General features: G+C 38.0%; 1 protein-coding gene across 5 annotated transcripts in view; it reads left to right on the top strand.

The window, feature by feature from the left end:
- The window catches only part of ROBO1 (roundabout guidance receptor 1), a 740,348-nt gene that overhangs the window by 618,504 nt on the left and 102,145 nt on the right, over nucleotides 1–19,699 (top strand). For all 5 annotated transcript variants that reach the window (XM_054202528.1, XM_054202509.1, XM_054202519.1 and 2 more), the window contains one exon: nucleotides 8,293–8,450. In XM_054202528.1, coding sequence (XP_054058503.1) covers nucleotides 8,293–8,450 — 158 coding nt within the window. The remainder of the gene's footprint in view (nucleotides 1–8,292; nucleotides 8,451–19,699) is intronic.

The following is a 19,699-nucleotide window of genomic DNA, read 5'->3' as shown; positions in this document are numbered from 1 at the left end:
CTATTTGCTAGTGCCATATATCCCAGCTTTAAGCTCTCATTGAAAACTGCCTAAATGTTCGCTTCTGTCCTTGTTACTGGTATTCCTTCCTTTATTTTCTCCCTGGAATCACGAGTTACAGGACACTGGCAATTCTCGGTTGGTTGATTCATCTCTTCTTTCTTAAAAGGGAAAGCCATTCTGCTTGTGAAATAAGGTTTGATGCTGGCATTTTGGTGAAGTGTCTTCTCACCTTTTCTCTTTCATTGTTTGGTCTTTATATCTCTTTTGTCTTCTCAGTTACCTTGTTATGCTTTAATTTGGAGGGCCAAGACAAGGTCTCGCTGCAGCATCTTAATCTGATTATTTTTCTCTATTATAATCTGCTTTGAAGGAAGCTAACAGTTCATTGCAAAATGGACATCAGGACCTTTACTTGGAGAGTAAAAAAAACCCTTTATTAACAGAACACACCCAAATCCTTGGATTTAAAGATGTAAACCCTTCTTTGCCTAGGGAAAACTAATTTATCATCTCCCAAAGACACAGATCTTCTGTGAGCTATGTCTAAAACCACTTCGTTGCTGTCCTGAAGTTGGGAAATCTGCTGTGCTCGTCACTCTAAAAATATTGTCTGTAATGAAGCATGATTCAAATAACCCAAAACTCTAAAATGAAATGTACAATAAAATAATAATAATAGTAATAAAAAAGAAAATAGCTGTAAATATTCAGAACAAGTGAAGGGAAACTGTCTCCGCTGTCTGTACAAATGAATCTACTCTTCTAGGAGGTAAATTCTGACTTACAGGTAATATATGCCTTCTCCCAGCCTGCAATATGTGGAAGATGTTGAGAGGGATCACGTTTTGTACACAGTCAATCAAATTAATAATTAGGTCCATTCTCCTGATCTATTTTCAATTTTCAATCAACCTAAGGGACACTCTCAGAGTCGCATGCCTGAGGCATCCCAGATTCTTCAGGGTTTAATTAGGATTCACAGTGGTGCAGTGTACTCCCTTAGGCCTGTCAGTTACCCTTCTCACAGGAGTTAAAATTACTCTTTATATGACTTATCAGATCTGGTCATTTAATTGAGTCCCAATTCATCATTTAATTCATTTACACTTCCCTTTCCACACATGGAAATACTGTTACGGGATGACAGCTATGTTGCCCAGTAAGATTCCTGGCAATACTTAAAGCCCAAATGTTCAACTAGTGAAATAAAATCAAACTGATTTGGAGTGGTTTCCATAAATTTTTGTCATCATAAATTTTTTATCATCAGTAACTTTGAGCCAATGTTTTTTACAGTAGTCTTTTTTGGAACCTGCTCCTTAAGCATGTGTTTCTGTCTATTAACAATTGTAAGTTTCCTAGTGACTGAATGAAAAATAATGACAATAAATATGACAATAATATCAATAATATATTTATTGTAATTGAAAATAAATGTATTTATTTTAACTTTGTTATATGAATTCAGTATGTTTATTGCCAAATGCCTTAACATTTAATTGCTTTTGCAGTGTAGCGTATTGCTTGATTCAAGCAGATCGCTTGTATTTGTCATCAGCACCTTTTAAAAGATGTGATCCAGTAGGAGAAGCACTCCTTAATTTCTTTCCATGTTAATGGTTTAGAAGCATGCAGGTGTTATATTTGCTAACATGTATGGCTTAATTTAACAAGGAATGACACTTTTTTTCCAGAGAACGTAACTATTGACCTTCAGTAGATAATAAGATGCCAGTTTGGTGGTGCTGTATAAAAAGCAATCAATCAAATATATTACTCTTTAGAGAGAATACATTTTAAAACAACTTAAAGGTTACAGTAATTGAGGCAGTACATTCTGTTAACATTTTAGAAGTGTGATCTAATTTCACTGCTGCTATTTTGTACATGTAACTGCACTGCACCTTATGGTCAGGCTCTTTACAATGAGCAGTCTCTTATTTCTGGAAACCTCTTCAATGCGAATTCTCAGACTGTGTCATCAGGGAAGTCCTGTGTCGTAAGAGTGACACAGGGAGGGACTTAAACTGTTAGGCCACGTGCCCGGTGCTCTGTAGTTCTCAAGCTCAGAGAAGGCTGGAAGGTTAGAGGTCTGGATACTGAACTGATGGGCGTCTGCTTGTTCATAGAAGGCTCTTTAGTCTGACTGAGAAAGGTGTAGTGAGATCCAGTAGCTGAGGTCAAAGTGCTTCAAGACAGGAATGGGATGAGAACTAAAAATGATGAAAGTGAGGAGCCCCCACGCTACCTATTGGAGGATGTATAAAAGTGTAGACATGTTTTGAAATGTGCAATACCATATTGCTGGACTCGGTCACTGCATAAAATTGTTGCCGGTATTACGTGAGTGATCTTGTTAGAAGATCATAACAGTAATTTCTGACTATTTATAGCTCTACTCCTGTTCCATTTTAATGACTATGTACTGTAGTTAACACCAGTGTTAACCTGTTTTTAACGCCTACAGAAAGGAAAAGAAATAATTTTTTTCAGGGAACCAGTTTTTGCTTTAACTTCACATGACCGTATGGAAACTTTTAGGGGTTTGTCTTCAGAAAAGAATATTTCTCATTTGTAAAAGATCAAGTTTTTACTCAAACCAGATAACATTCTTGAAGAGTTTAATAAGGTCTAAGATACATTTTGGTAACACGCATACTGTCTTAAATCTGATTGTGTGTGCATTTTTTATTCTTTTTGAACTTAAGTAGGTGCCATAACACTTCCCCATTAGTGGCATGCATGTATTAAAAATGATATTCTGACATCTGTATAAATTTCATGCCAGCAAAGTCTTTAAACCGTAGTTCTGGCTGATGCTTCTAATTAAAATTAAGCACCTGTTTTGAAGCACTGCTCCAACTGACAAACGTCTTACAGTATATTTTAATGCCAAAAATGTCTGCTGTGTATCTTTAAGTTTGAATTACAAGTTCAGTAGGTAGTGGGGAAAAGGGGTTATTGCTGTCCTAAATTACTGTTCTGCTTTTGAGTAACAGCTCAATCCTGACTAAGAAATACTTAGTTAGTCTTTGATTATGGGTTCATGGGATTGGAACATTTATATAACCTCCTGAATCCCATTTTTCACTTTCCTAGTCTTACAGCATTTTACAGCAAGTGCACAGTGTTGTTGTTTTGTTCCTCATATTAGGTGGAAACTTCCTTTGTGATACTGTTGTTTTGTCGGGGGATGGAAAAAGAAACATTGAAATACTTGTTATAAATTTACAGGAATTAAAATAATAGAATTGGTGGGTATTAAACAAATTAAAATCTATTACATGGGGGTTTTATAACAAAATTAGCCAAAAGCTGGGCAGTGAGGCTTTAGTAGGGTTGCATCACTCAGTTTTAGCACATAGTTTGATGTTAGCTCATTTTTGTTTGCTCGGAGGAAACTTGCTCGTTAGTTGAGATCTGGCTGTTTTATAAAGCAGTGTGAGGAACGAGCATTTCTTCTATTTTTCCCCATTTTCGAGGCATGTTCTGAAATACAAAGAAACATTTAAATTATCTGCATGCTAAAAGAGTGGAAATTGTTGGGATCTTTTTGGTTGTCTTAGTTGTGTGAGATCTTGTCTCAGTGATCTCTCTCCAACAAATGGCCTTGCAAAATAGTGTGTTTTGTCCAGGGCAGTGCAGGAAAGTTAGCAGGAAGCAAGTCTGGATGATCTCTTTTAGAAGAACTGAAATGGATTAAGATTGCCTTAATCTGATTATGAAACTGCACCCGAAACATCTTCATTTTCCTCTCTTCCTCTGTTCACTGGGTCACCATGGCTGTAATATCTTGGTTGATTAGGGATCCTGGATATATTTTGGTGCGCTGCTTTGAACTGATCTAGCATGAAGTGTCTAACCAGTTCTTAAATGGTACCACCTGTTAAAGCATGATATGCACAATGTATGATGGTAATTAGTGTGTTCCTTACAAATTCATTCATTTCGCTTATTGACTAAAGCTTTCTGGTTGCTTTCTTTTTTCTTGTGTTTTGGTTTGGTTTGCCTTATTGTCTTTGACGTAGATCGCAGTTATTTAATGATAAACTCTAACAATAATCTTTCCTAAATATCTGCACTGTGTATATGCAAAAAAAACCTGCCTACCTACCTCCCATTTCACCCAGTAATGACTCTCTACTCTTTTTCATAGTAGTCAACAATAAGCTTAAGAAAAAAACCACTGTGTGCTACATTTTTAAAAGCTCTGTTTAGGGCTTACACGCATACAAAAAAACCCTGCCTCTGCTTATGTTGCTTGTCAATAAAAAATTATCCTCAAGTGATTCCTAGTTCCCTTCTGCTCTGGGAAAGGTTCTCCAGGGAAAGTGCAATGGGTTTATTGATTGAATAGCAAACAATGTTAAACAGTAGTATGAGGAGTCGACTTTTAAGTGGAGTAACAAAAGTTGATCTTGAACCAGTTTAGTTCAGTGAGCATCGCATAAAAGTGTTTTAAGCACAAACACAGGAGTTCAGAGTTCACACAGCAAGATCATGGAGTTGTCCTAGCTGTGCAATGACAATAATTAGGATCATTATTCATTGTATTTTAGAAAATACTAGAGCAGAGTAAGATGTTAGAAAACCTCACCCACGGTATGTCAGAAATGTAGGGGGACTTTATGAAGATGCTACACAGAATTTGTTAAAAAAGAAAAAAAGGCAAGCGTAAGCACATGCTGTACTGAATTACAAAGTATGCTCCTAATATATCTTCAAAAGGAAATGTATTCTCAATTTACAGTGAGCCTTGACTATGAAAGATAGAAAAGAAAAAAATGATTTTTTTTCAGTAAGGGAAGAAAATTTTAAATTTATAACTTCATGCAAGGTTGCCAGGGCCTGAGGCAAAAAACAGAGCATGTATCTACTTTACAGCTGCAAAAATAATTACATGACGACTATCTGTGGAGTAATCTCTAATGGATTACATTTTGTTAGTATTTCATTATGTAATGTTAGAGCCAAAATAATTCATAGTAAATGGAAAAAAAATACTTGTTTTGATGTATGTATGGCCTGGACCTTTGATGTCCTCCTAAGGCATTCTATTAAGCATTGGTTAATTTGGGAAAGGTCTTGGTTTACAGACAAGGTACTATGCTTGTTAAGCTGATATAAGACTAAGGAGTGTAGGAACTACTGAAGTAATTTGTTTTTATTATGCAAGTACTGGACTTCTTTGTTGCTTCAAAGGTGCTAAAAGCCATCTGAGGTGCTATCTGATAGGCATTCCTCTTAGATTTACAAGGTCTTTCAGACTTGAAAAGCGCTTATGGTTTATTAAGATCACTAAGATCACTTCACTTGATTTTTTTTTTTTTTTTTTTTTTTTAAACTTAAGGGCACTTCTTTTTATATGTCTCTTAGCTTTATCCAAGTGATACAATCTTCAGTAGTAATAAAAGGCTTCTTACTCATGGTCAAAACACCCCTTTTATTGAGTTGCAATAGAACTGTGGTGTAGCAAATAAACTATTCTGCACTTTCATGTGCTGTTGGCACTGGGAACTGGATATATGGGGGTTTCTTAGTAACTTGGTGCAACTTCTGTTTCTTCTTCTTTTATGCCCTTTAGTTTGAGGAAGTGAAAAAAGAAGTAATAATATGACCAATGGCTCCAAGCCAGATCAAGCCTCTATTAAAATAAATTGAAAAAATTCTTTGACTTCAGCAGAAAGCAGTGTCAGCCTAGCCGCTTACACTACATGATTTACTGTATCTGGATGGCTTGAGGGCTGCTTGGGAACAGAAGTTTCATCTGGTTATTAACGTCATATTCGGTATAAACGGAATAAGTATATAGAAGGTTTTCAGTGTATATAAGTAGTATTTTAACACTCCCATAACCAAAATAATTTGATGTATCCAATATTGATGCATCAATATTTGGGGGAATGTAGTAAGGAATCTGTAAGAGAATGAAGGTTAAACTTAATAAAGTTTTGTTGAAAGCAGAAGAGAAGCTAAAGGATTGGTCTTTTGACTTACCTTTCTGAATAACTAAAAATGACATAATTCCCCTTTCTGAAAACATTATTTCCTCTAGATGTAACCTGGATTAATTTTATAGCTGAAAACATTTTCGGTTTTCCCTAGTCCATAGAAGGAACATAGCTATGTGTTTTGCTTTTTAGAGAGAGAAATTCTTTGTTCTTAGATGGAGCATGCTTTCTCAGGTTTTTGTAGACTAGGCAATAGGTGCATGGTTGTGGTTTTGTTTTTTTTAAATAAACTTTCTAGACTAGGTCTGTTTGAGAGAGCTAGTTCATCCAACAGAATATGTTCATGCAATAGCATCTCGTTGTAGACTAGATGAACCTTCAGAGGTCCCTTCCAACCTAAATTATTCTATAATTTCTTTGTTAAGTCCTATCATTCTCTTGTGTTAGTTGTATTGTTAAAGTGATAGAGACATTTTGTCCTTGATTATCCTCTTTCAGTGCATCAGTATCTCCTGATTCCAGGGCATCCAGAAATCTCAATAATTAAACTGAAACATTTGAAACATGAGTGGTTCTGTATGGAAGGGGACTGGTAAATTCAGATGATGTCTATCCTTCTGTATCAATCTGAAACTTTCCCTGTTGTGTATTATGTTATAATGAGCAAAGCTGGACACAAAGGTCTGTGACTGTAGCTGCTGAATGCTAGGGTATCAGAATGTAAGGTAGGTGTACTTGAGAAGAAAAAACAGAAGATGGTCCTACTGAGTATTGACACGGCCATTTGCCAAGAATCCTCCAAAACAAAGAACTATTAGTCATTTTTGCTCCCTCCCTTCATTTTAGATTAGCATTGGAGAAAGAAGATGTGAGAAAAGTATATACCTGTGTCCCAAAGTAGATGACCCATTTGCCCTCAGACCATTTTAAAGGGTCTTAACAGTATGAAAGACCTTACAGAGAGGAATGGTTTGGTGGCAGTGCTGTCCCTGCCAATCTATAAGCACACCCACATTCCTTAACATCTGACAATAAATCACACCTTGCTTTGAAGAGGCATTAACAACCAAACTACTGTTGAGTAATGAATGTCGATGTATCTGTGATCCATGGCTTGGGAGATACATTTTTTACTGCAGATTCTTGGCACTATTTACTGTTGACACAAGATTGTTGCAGGTAGCAAGAGTGACAGATAGCTTTGTCAAAATCCTAAGAGTCCTTTGTTTATAACGTACTATTCCGCTATGGTATCCTTTGTTCAGTGCGGCTGGAGTAACAGCAGTGGAGAGGACTAGAATGTTATATTTGTTATCATTTGAGTTATTTATTTTTAGATTAGACCTAATGCCATTTACTTGGCAAGACTTAAGAATGCCATTATTCGTTAAAGTGTGTCCCTGTGTAGTGGTCTGCTGAGCGCAGTATGATGTCTCTCCTCTCCCAAAAAGAAAAGTAATCTCACAGCTATTGATAAAATGCCTAGTGGGTGATTGGAGGTAACTAGAGTTTCCTAGGCCGGGGCTTGGTTGAATGATGAGAAAGAACAAATTATAGTAATGAGGCCACAATAAAAATGTTTCTTTCTATGAAAAGGTAGTAAAATTGACATCTTCCAAATGAAGGATATGGTCCTGGCTCAGGCTAAGGGATGACTCTCAGAGATCAGGAAAGATTTAAAATTTTTTTTTGCTTGAAAAAGACACAAGCCAAATTGCAATGATGAGTTTGGCTAAGGCTGAATAAATGCTTGGCATCTTATAATGTCATCAAAGAACTAAGAAGTTTAGTTAGTTTGTTCATTTTTGCCATAAACTCAGGGCTGGGTGCAATTCATATGGCCAGTGGCCAATCGTTAACCATAAACCTTTGAGTTACTGGTGGGCTGACCTTGAGTCTCAGAGAAAGAGGGGCAGAAAGCAACCTCTGCCATGCTTCTCCCCAAGTGTCATTCTACCTGAACAGAAGACATTGTACCTTCTTCAGCTGTGATGGGAATCCTGTGCTCACTCTCTAGGCAGACACCGTGCCAATATTGCTTGTGAGGCAGCTCTTCGGTACGGACGGTCCTACGTCTGTGTCAGCCTTTCCCCTCTGTTGTTGTTAGTCACTTGGCTTGTATGTTGGAAATTAAATACGAGTTGTTACATGGGTTTTCTGTGTTACTGTGTGACAGTACCAGAGACCATCTGCAGATGCCAAATGAAATTCATTAACTGAATTGTTCATTATTATAAAGTACGACAACAGGGACCATTAAAGGGCAAAACAAAACACTTTGCTGTTCTTTTAGTGTATTATTGGGAAATTTTTGACTTAATTTTATTTATTCTTTCAGTTCTACGGGATGACTTCAGACAAAATCCATCAGATGTAATGGTAGCAGTGGGTGAACCTGCCGTGATGGAATGTCAGCCCCCAAGAGGTCACCCAGAGCCCACTATATCATGGAAAAAAGATGGGACCCCTCTAGATGACAAAGATGAGAGAATTACAGTAAGTTTAAAAAGTTTTTCAAGCAATGCAAAATCAACTAATCTAAAATTACTAGTCTCTTGAGCATGTGGGCATCCAGCCATGCTGTACTTTCTGTGATCTGTCTTTTGCTTGCCTCGGGGGCAAGGCCAGTTTGCATTTAGCTTGGAATGCATCCTGTAGTCTGGTACTACTTCATTGCAGGGTGTGCATTTGTTTGTTAAAAAGGGCCATGCAAAACCTATGTTCTTCTCTTCCTCGGAGGAATTAGAAGCTTGTGGAAATGAAATTCATTATATTTGTCACTGTCCTATAATTTTCTTGCCTTTTATCCACCTACGAGTTTCTGCAACCTATAATATCTGCCTTCTTTGGTTGGAAGGAGGAACTACTAGCAGTCTAAGTGAGACTTCTTTTGTAATTCTGTTAAAAAGAATCCGTGCAGAAAAGTTGTGCATTGTATTAGAAAGGATAAGAAGACTTTTGGGATATAGTCGCATTTCTTTAGGGAGATGATGGCTTATCCTATCCTCTAAAATTAAGCTGTTTTCTTGTTAGAGGTGTTTTCATACTCATTTGTATGTGTAGCTCGCTCAATACAGTGCATGATTATTCAAGAGTATTGATAAAGCAGCTTCTCAAGTCAGAAAGCTATGCTGCTTTTAATTTTTGACATGTGAAACAATAAGCTAATAAGCCTACATGGCTTGAAGGAATGGCAATGAAAAATGAGTTCAAAATCATTTATATGCTGCCAACATGGTGATACAAAACATCTTTCCATATGGTGAGAAACAGTATCATCTGAAAGCACATGCCGTATAGGATCCTGTTGGTACTGGGAAGATTACGAGTGTAAAACAAGATCAGAGGCACATACAATTTATATACCTCAATCATAGGCTGAAATGATGGAAATTTTTAATGGAAGAACACTTAAACCCCAGCACTCTAAGTAAAAAATTACCATTTAAATTTAAATTGCCTGTTGGTCCATTTGTTTTTTTACAAACAAGACAAAGCTCAGGCATTCTGTAGTTGTGGCGTATGCATACATTTAAATTTTTAAGTACCCTACCGAACCTATACTGATTGCTGGCTATTAACTCAATTCCTCCAATCATACTTGCTAAGAACTTGCAATTTCCTTTTCAAATCTCCTTCCCACTGTGACAAGTCAATTGACCTGAGATAAAGAGAAGAATCCAGCGGTATTGTTTTCTTTCAGGAAATGCTTTCTAAACTTGCATTTTCTCTTACTATAGTTTAGTCTCTTGAAGGATTTTCAGGTGTTGCCTATTAAATACATTTCTTTCGTTACACATGAAGACTGCTCTTCTCCCAGCTGCCGGAACAAAGACATACCCAGAACAAAAGCAACTATCGTTGACTGGCAGTGCCACCTGTATGTATTAAAACTGTGCTTACAGTGGAATAAAGGTTTAGTTTTCTTTTCTGGTGATTGTATCAACTACTCACCTACATAGTATTCTTTCACCATGACATCTGGTGGAGTTATCTTGTGTTATCAGTTTCTGCTTCTAAAAACAAACAAACGAAAATGAGTTTTGATGTAGGTGTAGATATACACTTGTTTCACGTGCCCAAATGAGTGTTTGTTTTCAGAGGTGTAAATTAACAGTGCTGTGATAGCTAGCTCAACTGCATTCATTTACGTCATATTTGCCTGGCATTGTCTTAAGCAGCACTATTAATATCATGGCTGCTTTCTCACACAGGCAAGAGACTGAAGCTACATTGTAATGCAGATTTGCATCGAATTACAGCTGTAGCAGGATCTTGCCAAGTGGATAAATATGCATTCAGATGTACGTCTTTACAGCTTTGCAGTAACCATCTGTATCATCATGCTAGTGGCTGGGAGGCAAGGGGAGATGGGGACCTGGAATGGACAACATGCTAAAGGACAGATGGGCAAAAAATATTAATTTCGAAACCTGATTTAGGATTATTCTATTTCTGTTAACTTATCTCCTTTAGGCCATTTCCATTTTAGTTTAGCAAGAATTAAAAGAGTACAACAGCTAAAATAAGGATGAAGTTGTTGGGCTTTAAGTGATAGATTTCATTTTTATACGAAATCAACCTTTTTTTTTAAAAAAAAATAAAAATTTCATATAGGTGCCTATATTTTAAATGAAAATCTACATTCATTTGATGGCAAAACTATCACTGACTCAGTGAGACTAAATTTCAGGGAATACATTTTACAGGTCTTACCTTCCTATTTTTAAGCCATGAAATTACCAGATTGGGAAATGTCAAACTATATATGTTGGTGTTCAATATATGCACACCAGGTAAACGCCCGTGCTTTGGGACAACAGTACCAGTGGGTGTTTAATCAATGAATATACTTTAGTGGCTCCACTTCTAAAGCATTTCCAGTTGTTTTCATTCTTAAAGGCTTGTTGATCTTTAACTCATTGCCATTTTAAGAGTTCTGTAAGTGTCCAAGGCTATTTAAAGCATTTCATATTAATGTTTGCCTTTCTGACAAGAGATTTAAAATAAATATTAAGATTGTGCTTTTTTGGAACAGGGGATGATGCTTGACACCTCCTTTTTGATTCATATCTATACTTTCTTCAAAAAGATCGCATATCTGTGGAGCAACCTTATTTTTAATATATGGAAGCTTTTTTTCTCATCTGCAATGACAATGTTGATCTCTGAGTCAGCAGAACTGGGCTTTACAGACTGAGTATTAAGGGTGCCAGAGATGGTGTCTTGGTTCCTGGCAGAGAGTTTGAAGTAAGAGATGTAGATAAATAGCAGTTAAATAAGATCCAAGTTAAGGCACAACTTCCTCTGGAATGCAGTAAAAAGAAAATATTATTTTGTCCTGGTAGGGTTAAGGAAATCGATATGTTTATGTAGGTGAGATGATAAAAATCAAAGTAGTCTTTGCATATTTTTGGTCCATTTGTAGGGCAAATAAATGTGCTTTGAAGAGAAATAAATTTATATATGTTTCAGGTTATAAACAATAGTGAACGGAACAAATGAGAAATGAAAGTAAGGGTATGGGCATAGCTATCTGTGATGGGGATTATAGAAACAGACATTTGAGTACTGCTCAGTTTTAGCACAAGTCAGACTCGGTTTAGGCTCTTCAGCGTACACGTCTGCTGGGTGCATCTGATGACAAATCATCGTCAAAACATTTTTTTGTCTCTGCTCTTGAGTCGGTTGCCTATAAACAGTTTTCTCAGTGCATTGGAGCTAAACATGGTTTTTCTCATGTGTATTCTTTACACCACAGTATGAAAGCATATGCTTGATGTGGCTAATCCCTCTCCATATATTTATTACAAATGAAGTGGGAATGACAGTCTTGCATGTGAAGCAAATGCTTATCTTTAACTTAATTTGTTGAATTGAAAAACAATTATCATAAGGCCAGAGCAGAACTGGTGCAATTCTGTGCTCATCTAGTTAATTTTTCTCCTGGGATTACTGTGAAATCAAGAATCCCTTCTATAATATGTTTAGCTGAAAAGGAGTGCTTCAGTGCAGTCCAGTGAATCACTCTAGTTTCTCACTACGAACAGTGTAAAAATAAAATGTATTTTTCCAATTTCTGAAACGTTCTGTCTGCACTAGAAGAGGCTATGCGACTCTCCTGGAGCTGGGACACGATGGGGAAAGATGGAAAGCCTTGTCTGTGAGAGAGCGAGAAGGGAGCTCACCGGGGCGGGGAAGTCCCTCGATCTGTTTCCAGCCCTTAGTGGTGTTTATGCCTTTGGAATCACTGTCTTGCCAGGTGAAATTCTTAGACCCACAAATCGCTTGGAGCGAGGATCTAGGCCAGGACTCCGGGCTTCTAGGTGTCCTCACCAGGAACAGGCCTCCTGCCAGCCCCATCAGTCTAGCCATCTCCTTTGCATGGCAGCCCAGTGTCATTAGGACGTAGCCGTGTGTTTCAGGCACTTACCTGGGCGCCGAAAGCTATGAGTTTGCATTCCCTCGGGCTGAGGAGGAAGTGCAGTCAGTCTCTTCGTTTCTGCTGACTGCTGTAATCGCTGGGCTTGGTCTTTCCAAATGTATTTTGTCTAGATACAGTTGGCAGAAGCATCAGTGGCTGCGACTGCCATTAGCAATGACTTGCTTGGGCACTCATAGGAATTGCAGTGAATATTGGTTGCTTGTAAGCCTGTGAATGCCTTCGGTGTGCGTCCGTTCACATCTCAGCCATCTTCCTGTTATACCCCAAAACCTCCCACTACTTTTCAAATGGTGTCCCCACTGCCTTCCTACTATACACCACTGCAATGAAATTTCCACCTTATTCCCCATCCATTTCCTCCATCACACAACATACCCTTGGTTCCACCCAGCCTTTTTCTCCCATCTGTCTAGCCCCACTCTATCATCTGATTAGTGCTATCTGCTTGTGCGGGGGTAACGATTTGGATGCTCAGATAAGCAAAACCTCCTGCTGCATGCTGTAATGTAAAGATGCTCTTCCTTTGGCTTTGCTGTTGATGTAAATGGCTGGTATGCTGTGATTTGTAATGAATGCAGCGTTGTCTGTCTGCATTAGGTTTACTCAGAGCCTCCCTTAAGGAACTGGGTTGCTGCTCCGTCTTCTTCCCAAATGCAATTGCCTGTATATAAGATGCTGACATCAGTAATCTAACCAAGATGGTGGGGCCTTTGAGCATATCTTTAGGCAAAAACTGGCAATAATTACAGACTCTCAGGAGTGCAAAGCGTTCATAGATGACTTTGTGCATCTCCCATCTAGACAGGGCAACCTCCATGTGCTTTTGGATCTCGCTCTCAATTTGTCTCATATTTTAGGGGCAATGCCTGCATAATCGACTAAGCCTCAATAAAATCAGGATGCAGTCAGAGTGCCTGTAATTATCAATACTTTCCCACTGGGAGAATGTATGCATATCTTGGAGCAAGTTGATTTTTGTGCCAGGTTTGGAGGTCAGGATTTCACAGCCGCTTCTGTTTCTGCCCCGTGACCAGTAGTAGCCCGTGTTCAGAAAACTTCCTAATTGTTCACATGAAGTCATGGTGTGGGTGGTAGAAGAAAAAAAGCTATGCATACTGAACATGAAATTTTAATAGGTAAAATCTATTACATATACATGAAAAAGGGTGCTGGTACCTAAAAAAGAAATCCTTTGTAATTGAGTACAAAAAGCAAAGCCCTTGCATTGAAACTTTGGTGTGGCACTGTGATTGCAATTTCCCCCTCTTTCGTAGTAACTCTTATCTATCATTTATCCTGATTCATCCTCATTTGATTTTTAAAAGAAAAAGCTTGAGAAGCCATTTATCTTTCCTTGTTCAAGTTTCTTAGCTTTTAAGATCAAAGTTACAGGATGAATAATGCATACAGGTTTTCATTCCTTTTTTGTGTGTCTGTCTTGTGACATCAACAGTTTCGAATGACTTACACTCTTACTTTAGATAAGTTGTAACTTGAATTCTTGATTCCTGTTTTGTTTCCTGCCCCTTAAATAGTGCATCACAAATACGAAGCATTTATTGTGTCTCACACAATGCTATTTTTACATGAGTGAGTGATGAAAATGTTTTCTACAAAATGTGAAAACAAAGCCTCTGATCTACTGTCTGACAGGAAAAACTCCTTAAAGCTACCATCCATAGGAAGGCGTTTTATTATTTGCCCCTAATTTTTTTGTTAATGAATTGTCAAAGAGGAATTGGTTCATTCTTGGTTCGTTCATTGTGAATGGTGGAGACAATTCACAGCCACATTGTGCTTTGGCAAGTTTAAAACCGCATACGTGATCCCAATGTGATCTCGGTGATAACAAGAAAGAAAGAAAGAAATGGAAGAAATACTATGCATATCAGTTAAAAAGGAAAAGAGAAAGGGTTGTTTGTATTGGAGGGAACGGTGGAAAAAGCAAAAATTAATTCCCTATTTAGGAAAGGGACCTTTCCTTCCAAAATTAAATTGCAGTGGGAATCTGAATCAAGAAAAATGAAACAAAAATTGATCAGATTTGTTGCTGTGTGTGCTGTGCGGGAGTAACAGTCTTAACCCTTTAAAACAGTGATGCTCCTGACGCAAACCATACTGTTACGGTGCCACTCCAAATTAATTCAAGATGTTTATCCTTATTTCTTTCTTCTCTATTTCTTTTTTTTTTCTAGCCTCCTCTCTTATTTTTTTTCATTAATTAATTAATAGTTAATCTCTTAGCATCTTAATCTCCCCAAACGATGTATTTTAGATAGACAGCAAAAGAAGGCATGTTCCTGTAGAAGATGTTATGCTAATGGTAACATAGTCTGTCCTGTGGAGAGCTGCTTGAAAGATCGTGGCCTGGATACACAGCACACAAAGCAGTGGGGGTGAGGAGAAGGCGGGGAGCAAGTACCTAGGGTTCAGGGTTTTATTTCATTTTAATTGTTTTTCTTTTTTGGGGGGGCAGATTAAAGGGCAAGCAGCAATTTCCTATATGCCTCAGGAGGGTTAGAAAGAGAAGTGTATTTTTTCTTCTGATTCCCAATACATATTTGTTGCGCTCCAGCAATTTCCTTTCTTCCCAGTCCTTTTTCTTCATTCTGTCTCTTTTTCTTACTCCCTGAGAGGGCTGGCTTCCCGCTCTACCTCTCTTTTTCCTTCGTCTGCTGATCCCTACAATGGTGGCTTCCTTGAGGATCAAGAGTAGTTTTTGCTAATGATTTATATTTTTTCTGGTATTAATATTGCTTCCTCTGGCGACATAACTGGAGCTGCTGTGAGTTAACTTGGCACCCCAAGGGGAAAAAATGTATAAGATTGCGAAAAATAATTTGGAACCGCTCAGCTCTCCCAGAGGATAGTGAGAATGGCTCTAAATCCTGCTGTTTCTTGCTCTTAGTTTTTAAAAAATGTGACATTGTTTTTCTGTGTTCATGCTTAAACCTCTGTTTCAAGGTCCCTGTTGCTCCTGCTGGAGTCTCTCTTCTCTCTAGATTCCACAAATCATTCAAAATGTGTCTTCTGGATCATCATCTTTGTTTTCTGTTCTGACCATGGCATATGCTTCTGTTTTCTCCTGCATTATCACCAGGGCACCTTTCCCATCTTCCTTCTCAATTCTCCCTGCGTGCCTGTCTTTTTCCCCTGCTGTGTCTAAACCACTCGAGCTTCCACATCTGCACAACCACTCTTTCTGTCTTAAGACAAAGAGTTATCAGGTTATCTTCTGCTACAGTGCTACTTCCTGTGTAATTTTTTTATTATCACAGGCTTATCTGAGTCTTTCTCAGTGGTACATTAATCTTTGATTAGCATTTGTCACATCGTTTTGTACATTGTTTGTGGGTTTTCTGGCGGAGCCCTAAAAAACATTACCACCTTCTACAGAGGAACCTGCTCATCTTAGAAGGCCGTAAAAAATATGACTAATAGCCTGGGCTAACAGAAAGAAGAGAAAATATTTGCCATAATTTTATTTTTGTATTCATTTTCCTCTTTCTTTTCTTACATCCTATTTGGAGTCTTACCATACTCGCATCGTTTTTCAGACTCAGCTCTTTGAGGTGAAACTTTTCATCTCCAACACATCCACGAGTAGTTTCCAGCCCTGACCACAGCTGTTAATAGTGACAGCTTGTATTTCTACAATTGAAAATCCTAACCTATTACAAGATTCTCTCCTTGCAGCTTTCTGCAGGTTTGCCATTTTAAAGAGCACAGCTATGCAGACTTTGTCAGGCAGATGTGAGCTCATTCAGTTCGCTCTTTGAATCGACCAGAAGCCATATGGCAGCGGTTAATGTGGCGCCGAGCCTGAGCTAATAAGCCCTGCTGAGAGACAGGCTAGATCACTCCGGCACGGTATTGTACTAATGTGGCCACACAGCTTCTGTTGCGTTGAGGGTAAGGGCAAAATGAGCTTGCGTTGGCTTGAAGTCTCCATGTGCCAAGCCAAAGCAAATGGCCTGAAAATGCCCATGTGGACATTCCCTTCCTTCTCTATAGCTCTCACAGTCAGTTGTCCTGAATCCTTCTTTGGGGGACGAGATGTTTTCTCCATTAGTGGGATGTTTGCTGCGATTAAATGGTGAGGAAAAAGCCTGTTAGCCAGTTAGTCTAAAGTGTTTGAGTCATGCTCAATGCCCAACATTGTTCTAATTGGTTCAAATAGCTCATTATTAATCCTGAATCTTCTATGCCAGGTTGCTGAATAAAGTGTAGGTCAGAGTAAACCATGCATTGGTTCACACTTGATGTGATGTGTCTTTTCAGCAGACATCTCCAAAGGATAATATTGGTCTGTGGAATTAGTGGAAAGGGAAGGAGCATCGTGATGCAGTGCGAAAGGGTGGCCCGATGTCAAACATCCGTGGACTGGGGAGGACAACAGGTTCCATAGGGTTGTGCTGGCTATCACAGAGACTACATTTTGCTTTTAGGACCACAGTGACCCCTGTGTTCTCAAGGAGCTGCCTGGTAATAGTGGAACCTACTGTGTGAGGTTATGAGATTTATAGACTGTGTTCACACTGACTGAAACCAGTGGAATTAAAGCTCTTCATAACTTAGTGTTAGATTAAGAGACTTTTTATGGTCATTTAATTGCTGGCATTTTAAACCAAGTTATTGCTGATCGTATTGTCCCTATAGCTAAGAGTATCTGTTCCTTCTGGTTTTTCTCTTAACTTTCAAAAATGTTCCTTTGAATCAGTGATGAGCATTGCTTCTGCTATTTTGTCTTCTCACCGCTTAAAATGTTAGGCATTAGACATGCATAGCTATGGTTTGTCGTTATTGTTTCACCCAGCAGTAGTGAAAAGTACTCCTTTAATGTGAACTAAGTATGTATTTTTCTATGCTGAACTTTATTTTACGCTGATTTCTACTTTTAAATATAAAAGTAAAGTGAAGAAGAATGAAGTTCTTTTGGGGATACTCTGTGGACTTAAAGGAATTTGAAAACTCCTCATTGAGTCAAAATTCTCCATGGATTTCTTTTGTCCCTAGTCATGAACTGATGACCTAGATAGTAAAAGAAAATAAATGCCTGCAGCAAATAGAGTATGTGTTAGATATCTGAGTTTTGAGACTTCCACAGGCCTAGACATTAGACTATCAGGATTTTCTTGTTAAAATGGCTTATTGAGAGTTTTGAACCTCTGGGACCATCTGAAATTATAGAAATGGTGTCTGGGAAGCCTCTCCTTAAAAAATAATAAAAAAACAGGTGGTTATTATCTCAGACTAGGATACTTGAGCTATCCTGAGCATGTAGGACTTTATGATTTGAATGGTTAAGAGCAAAGGTGATTTATTATGCTGAGAAAGTAAATTCTTTGTTTTGTTTGGCTGACAGTCTATTTGTTGGGGTTTTTTTGGGATGAGTAAAGGACATGTAGAAAGGATGTGGGAGGGAAATTATTTCTTCATTCATTTTATTCTCTTAATGAAAAAGAAACATTTTTGTTTGGTTAGTTTTTTTAAGCCGTCAGGAAAGGAGCCTTTGCTTGTATTACGCACAGTAAAGATGAAGATTGGGTTTAGAAAGCTAATTCTTCTCCTCCCCTCCCTTTGTCAGCTGTATGGAAATCCTACGTGTAGAGTGTGGATGTCCTCCTCTAAGTTAAAAATTCATTTCTGGAGACACTGTTCTCCCTAGCCCCTTAGGCACTGCTGTGCTGTGTGCCTTCTCTGATTCCTCATCATGAGCAAAAATAATGAGAAGCAAAGCAATATTCGAAGAATTAGACTTTTAAAGCCTTGTATGAATCTGACACACCAAACATTAGGACTCACACTGGGAAGCGTGCACTCTATACAGGCAGAAAACATGTTCAGAGTAGAGTTCAGTCCATTGGACGTGAGACTTAGGATCCCTACAGATCAAATGTGCAAAAAAGCACTACAAATATTCTGCATTCCAAGGTTCTTTCATGCAGACTCCTGGAACTGTGAGCCTTTTTTTTTTTTTTAACTGTATTTACATTTACTTTATACTTGTATATAGAGAGATTTACATTAGTAAAGCATGACAGACCTTTTAACACACAAATATCCTACAGAAATCAATGTATTATTTGTGGCAAGTCTATATCAGTGAAGTGAAGCAGTACAGCTCCTCACTGTGTTCACTGTTTTCCAAACACTGAAACCCATCTGGGGAGAAGGGAAGGGGGGAAAAAAAAAAAAAAGTACATTTTTGTTCTTGAACGTCTCTAGTGGACCTTATAAATTTGATTGTTCTTGGCATTTTTGATATTCCTAGTCGCTCGCACACCACAGCAGCCACATGTTGTCACTTAAAATCTAAATATCAGATAACTGCTAACTGAGACTTTTTTGTGTATCATGCTTTTTTTAGGAATTAGTTTTGCAAAGTAAAAATGACACTAACTCTAAAAGCATGTTTAATAAAACCTCAACAATCTATGTGCTGAGTTTGCACATATTATGTTCTCATAATCAAAAGAAAAATGTAGAATAAAAATAGTAGAGAAGAACAGTGCCCATTTTTGGAGCCTTGAACAGATGTAAGTGATTAGAGCTTCTTGTTTGGTTTGCTTTGATTTTTTGGTCTACTTTTTGAAAGTTCTGTCAACTTCATTTTTGCTTATTTCACTTTGTTTGGATAGTTTTGCCTTACTGAGTTTCCTGTGATGCTTCTGGTTATATGAAAAGTCTAGTCCAAATCACAGCACTTCAAAAATAATAATTTTTCAGTTCTTGGATTTCCTGAACCCAGCAGAGTACTTCTCTCTCTCCAGGTAATAATATACTCACAATTACTTACTGCCAAGTTCAGATATTCACCACGTGCAGTAGTGTGGGGCTAACATACACATTGCAGGGTGTTATTCCGGACTCCTGTGCAATATTATGCAGGACCAAGTCTGCCTTCTTATGGTTGCCCTCCTTAAAAGGGAAAGAGAAAAGAACTACTTTCTTTCCTTATCTAGCTGTAGGACAATTCTTGCTAATACTCATGCTGCATTGAGCAATTAATTGATTTTTTTTTTTTTCCTCCTGAAAAATCGTTATCTAACAAGAATCTATTTGGCATATGGTCACATAAAGATTGCTCTTTTATTTAACATGGAAGTGTGGGTGGTTCGTTATATTTGGATCTAATTATACTCATTTTCTTCTAACTCAACAGCTTTGCTTTTGCCTCTCTCTCTGCTGCTGCTGTCAGTTGTCTACTTGCCTCTGCTAGGCCTTCTGGTTCTGGATGCAGGGGGGGAATAAATTACACAGAAATAAGAGAGGGGAAAGTGAGTAAATTCTTCCCGCT

The sequence above is a fragment of the Rissa tridactyla genome, chromosome 1, assembly GCF_028500815.1.
Source record: "Rissa tridactyla isolate bRisTri1 chromosome 1, bRisTri1.patW.cur.20221130, whole genome shotgun sequence".
Lineage (NCBI taxonomy): Eukaryota > Metazoa > Chordata > Aves > Charadriiformes > Laridae > Rissa > Rissa tridactyla.
This window is presented reverse-complemented; position numbering and strand designations above follow the sequence as displayed.